Below are 13,684 nucleotides of genomic sequence, written 5' to 3' on the forward strand. Positions count from 1 at the left end.
CAAATGGACTTTCAATCTCTCCCTGCACTATGACACTATGAGTCTAAGGCTGGGTGTCCATATATCGTTTTCTGAGCGCCAGCATCTTTTTGTTTAAATTGTTCCCAATGAGTAACAATTGAGTGCTTCTAGATAAAAATCACTGAAGTCACAACTATTTTTTCAGGGAACCAATGAATGCATGTCAAAAAAAGCTCATTTTAATACCTCTGAAAGCAAATTTTAGACGATTTTGTCCTACATTTAGTCAACACTCAACAGTTCCTGTTAGTTTTCCCCCCCTTGACTGTGAACCCAGAATGCTTAACCACTCACTGCATGGTGCAATGAACAGAAAGAGGGAGGGGTGTAGGTAACCGAGGGGGTGAAACACAGAGTCAGAGATAAACAAGAAAGAGGAAAGAAGAAAGAGATCGGCAGAGTGTGTAAAGAGAGAGATACAGACAGACGAGAAAGAGAAAGCTGTCTACTTGTTGGCCAGTTGGTCGACATAATACATGAAGTTACAGGAAGAGAGCATGGACTGAAGACTGGTGTCACTGAGCAACAGGGATTTCTTTACAGCTCTACCTTTTCCGTGAAGAAGAGATACAGCTCTTGGCTATCTGGATACTGCTCTCAGTGTTGGACTTGAAATATTGATTTCTTTCTTTTTCCAACATTAAATAATAATGAAGATGTCAGCAGCATTTGTGGACTGAAATCTGTAATTGAGGCACACACACTAACAGCTGCATTCAGCTTAGTTCAGTTTCAGCCTTTATATTCACAATCCATACATTTTCTTTATATTCCTTTAAATCTTACCAAATACACAAATACATATTGTTTTATATTTACATATATTATATTATATTGACACATACTGCTAGGATGTGGTCTTGTATAAAAGACTTCTTGACCTATGAAACTACCAAGTCCGTGGTAGTGAAGAGCTGGACCATCGGCATCATCAACCGTGTCGTCCAACTCCTCATCATTACTTACTTCATTGGGTGAGTATTTCCCTTCATTCTGGTGTATTTTAGGATTATGCAGTATTTACTTTGGTCTGGTTGAATGAAACAACAGCAGCTGCCAGTTACAGAAATTTTATTTTTTATATTTCATGTAATGTATAAGGCATTGGTTAATGGATTAGGCATTGATTATTAGGCACCTGCCCTGATTAATTGACACTTGTTACTATTTACGAGAAACTAATGTTGAAAAAAAACATGAATTAAAAAAAAAAAATTGTCAACCAGTCATTGGTGGGGTTTTTAGGTTAGGTCTAGTGAATCATTCAAATTATTATCAAATTATAATTCATTTAAATAAATTGAAGTTCAGGTTGGCATATATACATGCAACTTCTCCTGTTCTATAGATATGCAAACGTGTATAAATCTTGCCATCTGTCAAATATCCTTTAGAGTCTCTGACTGTACGTGTTACATTTAAGCACAACGTGTAATTTTTCACAAAAATTGCATCTTTGTCCACAACACGTGTGTTTTCTTTTGTTTTCTTTTGGCAATTTGTACTTTTTTGATATAAGTAGTGATATTTGTGATTCGGTACCGGCATTACACACGCACACGGACACAAAGATTAAACAATGGTTACCTTCCACTTATGGTTTTATATTAAATAACCTGGTACATTTAATTACAAATACATTTCAAAAGCCAGCAGCTGTAGTTGTACTGATTTATTAAATCCCATGGATAGTTTTCTATCAGATTTCGTGGAGCTATCTTGTGGAATGAAAAAAAGAATGTACATTTAATTGGATTCCTCTGTGTCATTGTCTGTTTACAAAAAGAGACTTAGAAATGCCCTACTGTCAAAAACATTTTCTTTTCTATTTTTAAATATAATTCTATATATTATTCTATATTCTATATATATATTATAAAGTGCCCATGTTTAATATATTCTATATTAAACATTTGAACACTATTTATAATATAATAATATATAATAATATATTATTATTATTATTATTATTATTAATACTATATTATTATTATTTTTATTATTATTATTATTATTTTTTTTTTTTATTTTACCTTTTGTATGTCCTTTTGAACGGTGCTCCTTTTTCGTTATCGTCTCAAGCACGCCCCATATTAGATCAACGGTTTGTTATGTTGGTGAGTGAAGCACAACAGAAAAGTGAACTGTTGAGAACTTTACTTTGCTCTTAGCTAGGGCTACAAAATGAATTGGTAAAAGATCGGGATTTCTATTCAGTCATGTACGCAATGTCATTTCTGAAGGACAATAATTCTGCCATACTTGCTTTGGAGAGTTGCATTTTTAGAAGGAGTGCTCACATTTTGCATCTGCTGCCCATATATGCACTAAGACTGAAAAGACTCTTCCTGAACCTACCACTTTGCTAACATTCAACAAATCAAATTAGCAACAAAGCAATGTGTGAGGTCAGACTGGGTCGCTGCAAAGAGTGTCCACTCTTTGTTCAGGCCAACACAAGCCTAGCCATTAGACACCATACACCGAAATTATGCTGTAATGAGTTCATTAATAAGACGTAATAAGCTCTACTTTGTATCAAATTAAAACTAAACTACCGTGATCTTTGTTAGACAGAAAACAAACACAGTTATACCCTGATTACAGTAACGTTAGACAGCAACACCATACAGCTAAATTATGCTGTAATTAAAAACTGTGTATATTGCCATATTAAACCCCAAATATACTAACTTAGTCACAGTTGTACCAAATGACACTCTAATTAGAAACCAAATATTGGGCATAGCCTTTTAGTGTCATTTGTTGCTTATTAGAAGAAAACTACCGTTAGGTATTTAGTATATATACATGCCTCATCGATGCTCTACTCCCATACCACTTAAAGTGGCCATATTATGCTCATTTTCAGGTTCATAATTGTAATTTGAGATTGTATCAGAATAGGTTTACATGGTTTAATTTTCAAAAAACACCATATTTTTGTTGTACTGCACATTGCTGCAGCTCCTCTTTTCACCCTGTGTTCAGGTCTCTGTTTTAGCTACAGAGTGAGACCTCTCACTGCTGTAACATCTTTGTTGGCAGTCGCACATGCTCAGTAGCTAGGTAAGGATTACATGAGCTAGCTAGCTGTTTCTCCAACTTCGGCCTGTACAAGGCAGGATTAGCCGGGAGACTTCTTCTAAACGAGGGCACACTTTTAACTTTGCGTGGAATGCCTGCAGAACAGGGACATGGAAGTAGTTCTATACAATTTATTTTGTAGATTAGGGTGAATTTGTGTGTGTTGTAGCAGTGTTTTGCCATTGAGAACGAGCTAGCATGCTAGCACTAGCATGCTAACGGTTAGCCCCCTAGGCCCCTCATCTCGGCTAGTGACGTAGAATGCCGTGCAGATTTTGACCAGCTCACCCAGAGACTGAAGGCAGGACACATTCAGAAACCGTATCTCACTCTAAACAGCATGGATGTTTTTTTTTTCAAAGTTTGTATGCGTTTGGAAGCACCAGAGACACAAAATAACACCCCAAATCCCAGAAAAAGTGATTTTTTTCATAATATGGGCACTTTAAGACATCATAACATTTAATGCATGTCACTATAGGACCACAGTAACATGAAAGCTGCCAGGACATTGTATCTTTATTTAAGCAGTTACATCCTTATTAATGGGTAATTAGCATCATATTAGACCAGAACAGTACTGTAATCTAAAGTGAGATCCAACGTTATTTTTCACTGAATGATCTTATTAGACTTTATTAGAAGGTAATTTGAAACAAATTACAACAAAACCATACAGTAATCTAAAGTGGGATCAAAGCCCGTCTACGGAGAGGAATCTCAGATTCGATTGTAGTTTTTGTAAGTTCAACATGGATTATAGGTCGAAAGTTGAATGAACGAGTACTTACGTCCTTTCGATTTCTTACAGATTGAGTCGTTGTTGCCCATAACACGCTAGCATTCTGCTAATGAATGCTGATTGGTCAGTGAAGGACTGATTACGATTGGAGATCCCACTTGACGGCATCCGAAGCAGAACCAGAATGTCAGAGTGAATATTTCGGCGTGGTCTTTAAAACATTAGCAAACCTCTTTCTAGCACGTGTATTGACTTACCTGTCAGCTGTGTAGTATTAACAGGGAGTCTAACCTGTCAGCTGTGTTGTCGATGCTTCTTAGAGAACAAAGGAAGTGACTCAGAGCTTGCCGTAAAGCAGTATCTCTGGCCGTATATGTGTATGACGTCATTGACATTTTAAAAGGCCTTTTAGAACAAAAAAAACACTTTAAAAAATCTAACACCCAGCAGTGTGTATTTTCTTAGCCTCCCCTTTCAAATGCAACATTCAAATTACTAGACAAAAAATGATATCCTGAGAAAAGTGGATTTTGAGGGGTATAGCTCCATAGAGTCCCATTCATTCTGCACTGGCCTGTGAGCGCCCCCTATATGGAACTCTGCTGGAACTGCAACCAGTTGAAGCCGGAAGTAACGAGAGAGTGGAACTTCTTCCCTAATTAGAAATTCTTTGGTGGGATCCATCCTTGTTTCCCTCTGTCAGATCTTGTTAGATCTTATTAGACTTTTTTAAAAGGTAATTAGTGACGCTAATAATGATAATTTTGCTCAAAACCTTGCTCTCACAATCAAATAGCCACTGCTCGAGCTTGGATTCGCTGTGCTTCTGCTCAAACGTTATGCTTGGACTCAGATATGTTGTTGCTTGGACAGATTTCCTGCTCTCAGCTTCAGCCCTTCTCCTCTCTCGGATTTTTTTGTGTTACAACCCTGTCAAAATACCCCAACCAATAGAATGCCAGGTGTAGTGTTGACCAATGAAATTATCCCTGCCCCATTAAAGGTGCATTAGCTTTAAGTTAGAATGTCCCTTGCGGTTGGCTACTCTGTAACCAGGTTTATCTACCCCCGCCGTTCAATGCTTTATGATAAGTATATATGTCAACAATGTGCACAGAATGCTCAACACACTTTCACCTGCACCAACCAGCAAACGGGAGAAAGGTTTGAAGTCAAGTTACATTCACAATTATGAGGGTGAGTTTTCTTTTTGCCCAGCATGTTTCGCCCAGCATGTTTCGCCCAGCATGTTTCACCCAGCATGTTTCCTTGGACCAGGATGGCACCTAAATCATGGTGGCAGCTGTCGCCGTGGTCCTGCTCTACGCCCTGCTGTGCCCTATTACATCCTGCTAAGCTCTGCAATGCCCAGCTACGACGTGTTACGTCCTGCCACGCCCTGCTGTGCCCTGCTACGCCTTGTAGCGCCCTGCAGTGCCCTGCAACACTATGAACCACTACAACTACTATTTCTAGTCATTATCTTTATTATGACTATTATTACCATTGTCAATCACACCCCCCAACGCACCGTCAGACATTGCCTACCAAGAGCCTGGGTCTGTCCGAGGTTTCTTCCTAAAGGGAGTTTTTCCTCGCCACTGTCGCATTTACCCACTTATGCATGCTCTTGGTGGAATTACTGGAATTGTTGGGTCTATGTAAATTATAGAGTGTGGTCTAGACCTACTCTGTAGGTCTAGATCTGTAAAGTGTCCTGAGATAACTCTCATTATGATTTGATACTATAAATAAAATTGAATTGAATTGAATTGAGTAACATAAATTAAGCATATAACATGGTGCTAGCATATAGCCTAGCTTGATGTCTGTAAACGAATAGTTTTTCTTTGTAAAATTTAGCTAGATTGAACAACATATGACGGACAGTATGTGTATATTTAATGACCCCACTTTGTATTTTTTCCCGTTTGGTTATCCCTGGGGATTTGGCTAATTTCAGACCAGTTGGAGCCTATAGTAAAACTTATACTGTAATATAACTGAAAGAGGACAATAAACTAGATTGTTTGTGTTGGGTTTTGCATCACTGCTGTGTGTTTATCTGTTATTGTTTTTCATTCATATAACATTAGTATGAAAATAAATGAATTCAAGTCAGTCTGTGTAAAACATAACGTAACATAAGTAAATTTCACGTTACTAAAATAAAAACAGATCTTGAAATGAATATATGCCTTTTTATTTGCTCCTTAAAGGATAAATCTGGTGCAAAATGAATCTAGGGGTTAATAACACGTGTACCAAGTCGACCGTTCTCTGGGATAAGTTTTCATGCTAATCGAATGTGACCAGTTTTAGCGCAAACCGCTAATTAGCTTATAACGCTAGTCGTCAGGGCACGCAAAAGTAAAAAGAAATCGCTATTTCTATACCACTAACGAGGCTCAAAATATCACCACACTTCAACGGTAGCATAATGAGGGTCCCTACATGTAAACCGAAGCATTGAGAACTTTGTAAGTGTACAGACAGTTTATTAAAAAGATAGTTTAAAAAGACAGTACCATTCACTATACAGGCAGGCTTACAAAGTTCTCAATGCTTCGGTTATACATGTAGTTATTTTTTAAATGAACACAGAAAAAAACAAGTATTTTGTTTCACTTTCTTTTCTTCCAGATGTGGCTGAAGGACTCCACCACTGTTGAGCTGCTGCATTATGGCTTCAGTGTCATATCACCAACCATTAAAGCTAAAAGTCACACTGCTGCTCACTTTAACTTGCCACTACCTCATAACTTTAACTTTGCGTTAATTGCTCTTGTATAGTTAATTTATTTTCTTCTCTTATACTAATGGTATATACCTCCTATTTAATTTAATAATTCTTATTTTGTGTGGCAATACCTGAATTTCCCCTCTTGTGAAAAATAGGCTTATCTTTATTTGAGTTCATATCATAACCATGCTCACCAACTCCCCTGTACATTGGTCATCTGTTTGCCAATGTCAGTGTTCCTGCTACAGTAATTCCTACAGGCAAAGTGTACTGCTGGGCATATACATTTGTTATGAATTACTCGCTTGTTTTGACAAGGTCAATTAAAGCCATTTAACAACCTGCAAGGATACCCATGGTGCAGAAATGGGGGTGAAGTCCTTGTAGATCTCTGGCACTTTGAGGATAGACAGATCCAGCAACTCTCCACTGTTGTCTTTGTATAGTGTGCTCCTATTTGAGGCAACATTCATAGACATCAACAGATAAGATATTCTGTGTACATATCTTACTTTAACATAATTACTAATCTTTTACCTTACCTTTTCTGCTTTGGTTTTGTGGACATCACAGTAATTTTCTCTACCGGGCCTGGTTTGTCACCCTGTGAATTAAAGCAAGATGAAGAAATGATGCGTGTATGTAACATGATGTGTGTGTAGTTGTAGTATTTGAATTACAGTACAATGACATTCTTCTCAGACTTGTCCTGGTTCTTAGTTCATGCCACTGCTGCCTGCCCTCTGCACAGGTGAATACTGGGGGAACCACTGTAGTTTAAGTTGGGAGGAATGTGCTGACTGGAACAACACAGTGGTTGTACAACACTGGTCCATGCACACAGTGCAGCTGTGATGCAGCTCAACAGGGGTACTTCAGTCCCACCTGGAAGAAGAGAAACTGAAACAAAATACTTGTTCTTTTCTGTTCAGTTTTCTTTGTATTGATATCATTGGGGTAAAAAATACTAGATAACTGTGCTAATTTAAATAGTGTTATAGTAATGAAATTGTACATACTTTTTATACAGACTGATATGAATTCATTAAATTCTAATGTTATATGAATGAAGAACAATTACGGATAAACACACAGCAGTGATGCAAAAACCACCACAAACAATCCAGTTTCTTGTCCTCTTTCAGTTATATTACGGTTTAACTTTTACTATAGGCTCCAACAGGTCTAAAATTAGCCAAATCCCCAGGGTTAACCAAACAAGAAAAAATACAAAGTGCGGCCATTAAATATACAAATACTGTCTGTCATCTATCGTTCAATCTAGCTAAAGTCTACAAAGACAAACTATTTGTTTACAGACATCAAGCTAGGCTTTATGCTAGTGCCATATGCTATATGCTTAATTTATGTTACTCACCCTCATAATTGTGAACATAACTTGATATGTCCTGCTTCAAACCTTTCTCCCGTTTGCTGGTTGGTGCAGGTGAAAGTGTGTCGATCATTCTGGGCACATTGTTGAAATATGTACTTATCATAAAGCATTGAACGGCAGGGGTAAATAAACTTGGTTACAGAGTAGCGGGGCAGGGATCATTTCATTGGTCAACACTACACCTGGCATTCTATTGGTTGGGGGAGGTTTTGAGCGAAATTATTACACAATCTAAAGGTGAAATCAATGAGAAATGCTCTCAAATTGAAAGAACGTGCTCTTGAATAAAGATAGGAATAAAACTCCATATGTGAGGTAATTGTGAACAATGTCCTAGATGGCCCTTCATAAAGAAAAGTCACACGTACATGAGAAGTTAAGTTTGAACCAAAACACTGGTTTCTGATTGGCACGTTTGTATTTAATTAAAAAGTTTCATTTGCTGGAGTGAACTATTTTGGTGTTCCTGTAACACTTTCTGGATCCTGTTGAAACACTGCATTGCGGCAACTTAACACTGCAGCAGAGCTCTTACTCCGGATTTCCACTGGATGCAGAACGTCTGCGGAACGTCTCCGCTGTGGAACGGCGGCGTGCTCCGCCGTCCGTCAATACCCACTAGGTCCGGATTTGGTGCGGCACGGCTGCGGCCATGACTGACAGCTGTAGTCACGAGGACCCAAAAGATCTCGCGAATTCACGTAGAATAGAACCACAAAACCACCACCAGTTAGTTTCCATCCAGAGGAGTAGAGGGGAAACAACTCTGTGCTGTGTTTTCAAGGTGTAGTGCAGGGAAATATGATCCGCCGTGAGCACGGTGTATTTTATTTTGAAAATTAACCGGATGTTTTATTTTGTTTCTGTGCTCGACTTCCTGTCCCGCACTATCTGCCGTGTGCTGAATTGCTGCGGAGCTCTCCGGCGTCCAGCAAAAATAGAAGCTCTGCGTATCTGCTCCGGAGGGCTGCGGACCGCCGGAGCTGTGCCGGAGTCGGAACGCAGCCGTTCCGCAGCCGTTCCGCAGCCGTTCCGCAGCCGTTCCGCAGCCGTTCCGCAGTCAGTGGAAATACACACATTGACTTTAATGGAAACCTAATGACTCCGCCGACGTTCCGGAGCGGATCCGCAGCCGATACGCATCCAGTGGAAATTGCCGGTTAAGTAGACTGAAAGAGAGATTATTTAACATATACTGCTCGCTAGAAGTCAGATGTTAGCCACCAGAGGTAGAATAATAAACATTCCTCTCGTTCGTCAAAATCTCAGATCTCTGACATACCGCCACGTTGAGTCGGCCGCCTGAGTGAACGAGGAGATTGGTTATCTTGGTGTGTTTTCCTTTCTCTAAAGTGTGCTTTTCTGTCCTCTTTGACCACGAACCTAACACACACACCGCAGACAGACACATACACACACACACCGGTCACCGGTCCCCCCTAGTGACGTGATAGTGCAACGAAGTTTCACTATCTGCCATCCTGGGGTTAAAACATAGACAGTATATATAATGGACCAACAGATCCCGTGTCTCTGGACGGAGACCAGTGAAGGATATTAGAAGTACTTTTCCGGTGAGCGCTGAGCGTTACTGAGCAGCCTCCAACTGAGCTTGAAGACGTAGATGTGACGTGAGCAACCTGTCTGAAAGTTGGAAGTCTTCTGGTAGCTGTGCCAAGAGAAATCTCAATCATTCCCAATCTAGCAGAGACGGAGAGCGTAGGTATATGTAAGGAGATAACATAGACACAGGCTAATTATTGATCACTAAAATGATAGTTAACATTAGTAATTAATCTTAAACAGCTAATGTGAGACAAAACTGCCTGAGAGCTTCTCCTGTACTATACGGTAATTCCTCTACTATGAGACAGTAAGTCGCGTGGTTATGACACAAACGTTAGCCTATTTTTATAAAAACGTCTGCTACGGAGCCATAACGTGAGGTACAAGGTAATGGAGCCTTTTATACATTGTCGTGTTTCTTTAGAAATAAACAACGGACAAATAAAGTCTTTAAATGCTTCAGATGTGAAGTTATTCTCTGTCAAAGTGACGTCAAAATGAATGGCAGTCAATGGAATGCTAACGGGGGGGTGAGTGCTTGTTAGCATCAAAATGGCGCCATAGGACCTACGCTTTCCAGACGTTCACTTACCCCCTTGGTTAAAAAGCCAGTTTGTGCCTTTCCTTGAGTAGCCATTTTGTGGTAAAAACTACAAAGAGCCTCAAATCTCGCAGTTTTTCATCCGCCATCTTGGATCTCACATGGCTTAGCTACCTACGTGATCTCGTCGTCACCTTCCCCTCTCTCTCTCTCTCGCTCTCTTCCTCACTCACACACACACACACACACACACACACACACACACACGCACACACACACACACACACACACGCACACACACACACACACACACACACACACACACACACATACACACATTTATAAATATTATATATACTATTAAATTAATCAATATCTGTATTTTTAAGAGAACACCATTTTTGAGACTGTATTCACAGTTCAGTTATTGGCCCCTGATTCCAGGGTGGTGCCCTTTTCGATTATTTGTCAATTTGATAAAGTTATTAATACACATATTCATAACTTCATTAATATTGATAAAATATCTTTGATAATTGCTAATAATTGAATCTGTACCGTCCTAATTCCCAACAGGCCTATTGCAGTTCTCCTGTGTCTGGTGTTTCACAGCGGGACACTGGGCTATTTGTCATTTGCCTGTGAAGACAGCACAGAGTGTTTTTAGCCTATTCCTCCGATTCCACACTGTGCAGCCCATAGAGAAGATGCACTGGAGACCTCCGCCGACCGAGCAGGCTTCTTCCAGTTTAGTGCTCTGCTATCTTGAATGGGGAATAAATGATTTAATCGTGGGGCTCTTCTAGACTTTCCAAATTATATCGGACCGAATGGATCAAATTCTGATAGTAACGAGTAATTTTGGGGGGGGGTTGTAACACTCAAAAAAAATGATCCAAAAAAAAAATTACGTGTCTTTCGCCATGTAAGTCTATGGGAAAAAAGTACTTTACTTACTTACTTAGTACTTACTTTGGATCAGAAGGTATCACGTGCTGGGCCGGGAGTTGAAATTCCACTGTTTGGCCGTTATGTTAAATTTGCTGCAAAGCCCGGTGCATTTCCTGGGGGCCTGGAGCAGATGCATCTGCCAGAGCAAATAAAAAAATAGCTCCCAGCCAGCTGGTAGCTGCCATACAAAAATGAACATTAAAATCTTTAAACCACCAAAGCTCCTTTCAGATCACTGCTTGTTAAGTAAAGAGCAGGCGACAACAGTGAGCAGTCAGACAGCAGCTACAGCTTATAGCCTATTAGCTACTTCACAGTGAATAACTCCACTGGCTCCACTGCGTCTTAGAATGAGGTCTGAGAGGGGCAACCTCTAGCTCACCCAGACTTTTAGAGTGTAGAATGTTTTTTTTGCAGGGTGGTAGGGGAAGAACCCGCCCTACTCTCCCTCTGAATGGCTAGTACTCGTTGCCTGCTCTGGTTGGGTTGGTTAGGTTTAGGCAAGAGGAGTGGGATTGGTTATGGTTAGGGTAAGAATGTCAGGACGAACCAATCAGGGATGACTTCCCTAATGAATATTCATGAGTCTTCCCCTACCACCCTGTAAAAAAAAAAATACCACGTTTGAATCCGATCCGCGGCCCTTTGCTGCATGTCGCTCGCCCCTCCCCCCCCCTGAGAGAAGCAATACCTTTTCTGTTCTTGTTCAGAACAAGTGCACAGGCCTAACGTTTCAGTTTTAGCTCAGTGTGTTATTTGTGTGTGTGTGTGTGTGTGTGTGTGTGTGTGTGTGTGTGTGTGTGTGTGTGTGTGTGCGCTTCAGGTGGGTGTTTGTCAATGAGAAGGCCTACCAGGTGAGAGACACGGCTATTGAATCCTCAGTGATGACCAAGGTCAAAGGTTTTGGAATCTACAATAACAAGGTGATGGATGTTGCAGACTACGTCACTCCTACACAGGTATGGACGGATAGTTGGATGAATCGATAGATGGATGGATGAGTGATAGTAAGATACAGTGTAAGATACAGTGATGGTGATGTGCTATGTGTTTTCCACAGGGAGCTTCAGTCTTCTGCATCATCACCAAAATGATCACTACAGAGAACCAAGTCCAAGGATACTGTCCTGAGGTCAGCTACTGTCACTACCATTACTACAATACTACCTTTATTAGTGCCTCACCATTATTAATATTTCTACCATTATTACAACTGGTTCATCAGCATTAAGATGCATTCTGAAAAAAATATAGCCATAAGCGGCGATTCACGACAGCAAACAAAAAGAGTAAAGGGGACAATGGGCATCCCTGGCGTGTTGATCTAGATAATTTAAAGGGCTTTAAAGTTTGATTGTTTGTTATAATTTGTGCTATTGGATCCATGTATAATAATTCAATCCATTTAAGAAATCTTTTTAGAGTATTAAAAAGGTACAGTATCTCCATTCCACCCTGTCAAAGGCCTTTTCGGCATCTAATGACAGGATTGCGTGGTGACGCGTTATGTTTAGCATACAAAATATTTAACAATCTGTGAATATTATGAAAGGCTTGTCTGCCCTGTACAAATCCGTTTTGATCACCAGTAATTAAGTGAGGGACATATTTTTCTAATCGCCTCGCCAGTGCCTTACACAGTATTTTTGTATCACATGACAGTAGGGATATAAATGTAAATGGAGTGTATTTATATAGCGCTTTTCTAGTCTTAACGACTACTCAAAGTTCTTTTACATAGTACAGGAACCATTCACCATTCACACACATTCATACACTGTGGCCGAGGCTGCCGTACAAGGTGCCACCTGCTTAAAAACATTTACACTCCGATGCGCAGCATCAGGGTTCAGTGTCTTGCCCAAGGACACTTCGACATGGGACTGCAGGGCCAGGGATCAAACCACCAACCTTCCAAAAGGCAGGCAACCGCTCTACCACTGAGCCACAGCTGCCCCATATAGGATGACAGGACGTTCTATCTGAGGGAGATAGACAGCAAGGAGATAACAGCTGATCTGAAGGATGGAGGCAGTGTTCCTTTACCATAGGATTCGTTAAACATTTCGAGAAGATGTGGTAGCAGTTTATTTGAAAACTTTTTATGCATTTCTATTGGTAGGCCATCAGGCCCCGGTGCCTTTTCATTATTCATTGTTTAAAGCCTTTTACCCGGTTTTAGCCTCATCAGGTAAAGTTGCAAATTGGAGTTGGTCTAAAAATGTATCTTCTTTTCCTGAGTCATTTCATATTCAGATTTATATAGATCTTCGTAGTAATTTGTGCATTTATTTCAACTGGGTCTATGGCAGTTCTCCCGTCTTCTAGTGTAATGGAGTTAATTGCTCTATTTGTCTGTATCTTTTTTATTCTCCATACTAAAAGCTTTCCTGGTTTTTCACCTTGGTCGCAATATGATTGTTTTAACCATACCAGATTGGAGGCAATTTAATACGTAGTTATCTCGTTGTATTGGGATTTCAGGTAGAGAAGCTCTTGTTGTTTTTATGGTAAATCACTGTGGTGCAATTCTCGTTTTAGATCTCTAACTTTCTTTTTAAGTGTTCAGCCTTTCAAAATATAATTCAGAATGAATATGTATACTGATTATCTCACCCCTTATATGCGCCCTTCCCA

At 39.9% G+C, this 13,684-nt stretch overlaps 1 protein-coding gene across 1 annotated transcript in view; it reads left to right on the forward strand.

Annotated features, from left to right (window-relative positions):
• The first annotated feature begins 413 nt into the window (after positions 1-413).
• The window catches only part of p2rx3b (purinergic receptor P2X, ligand-gated ion channel, 3b), a 36,292-nt gene continuing 23,021 nt past the window's right edge, over positions 414-13,684 (forward strand). The window contains exons 1-3 of the mRNA XM_031314459.2: positions 414-995; positions 11,871-12,006; positions 12,108-12,179. Of these exons, the coding sequence (XP_031170319.1) occupies positions 874-995; positions 11,871-12,006; positions 12,108-12,179 (330 nt within the window). The 5' untranslated portion in view covers positions 414-873. The remainder of the gene's footprint in view (positions 996-11,870; positions 12,007-12,107; positions 12,180-13,684) is intronic.

This window comes from Sander lucioperca, chromosome 4 (genome assembly GCF_008315115.2).
Source record: "Sander lucioperca isolate FBNREF2018 chromosome 4, SLUC_FBN_1.2, whole genome shotgun sequence".
Classification (NCBI taxonomy): domain Eukaryota; kingdom Metazoa; phylum Chordata; class Actinopteri; order Perciformes; family Percidae; genus Sander; species Sander lucioperca.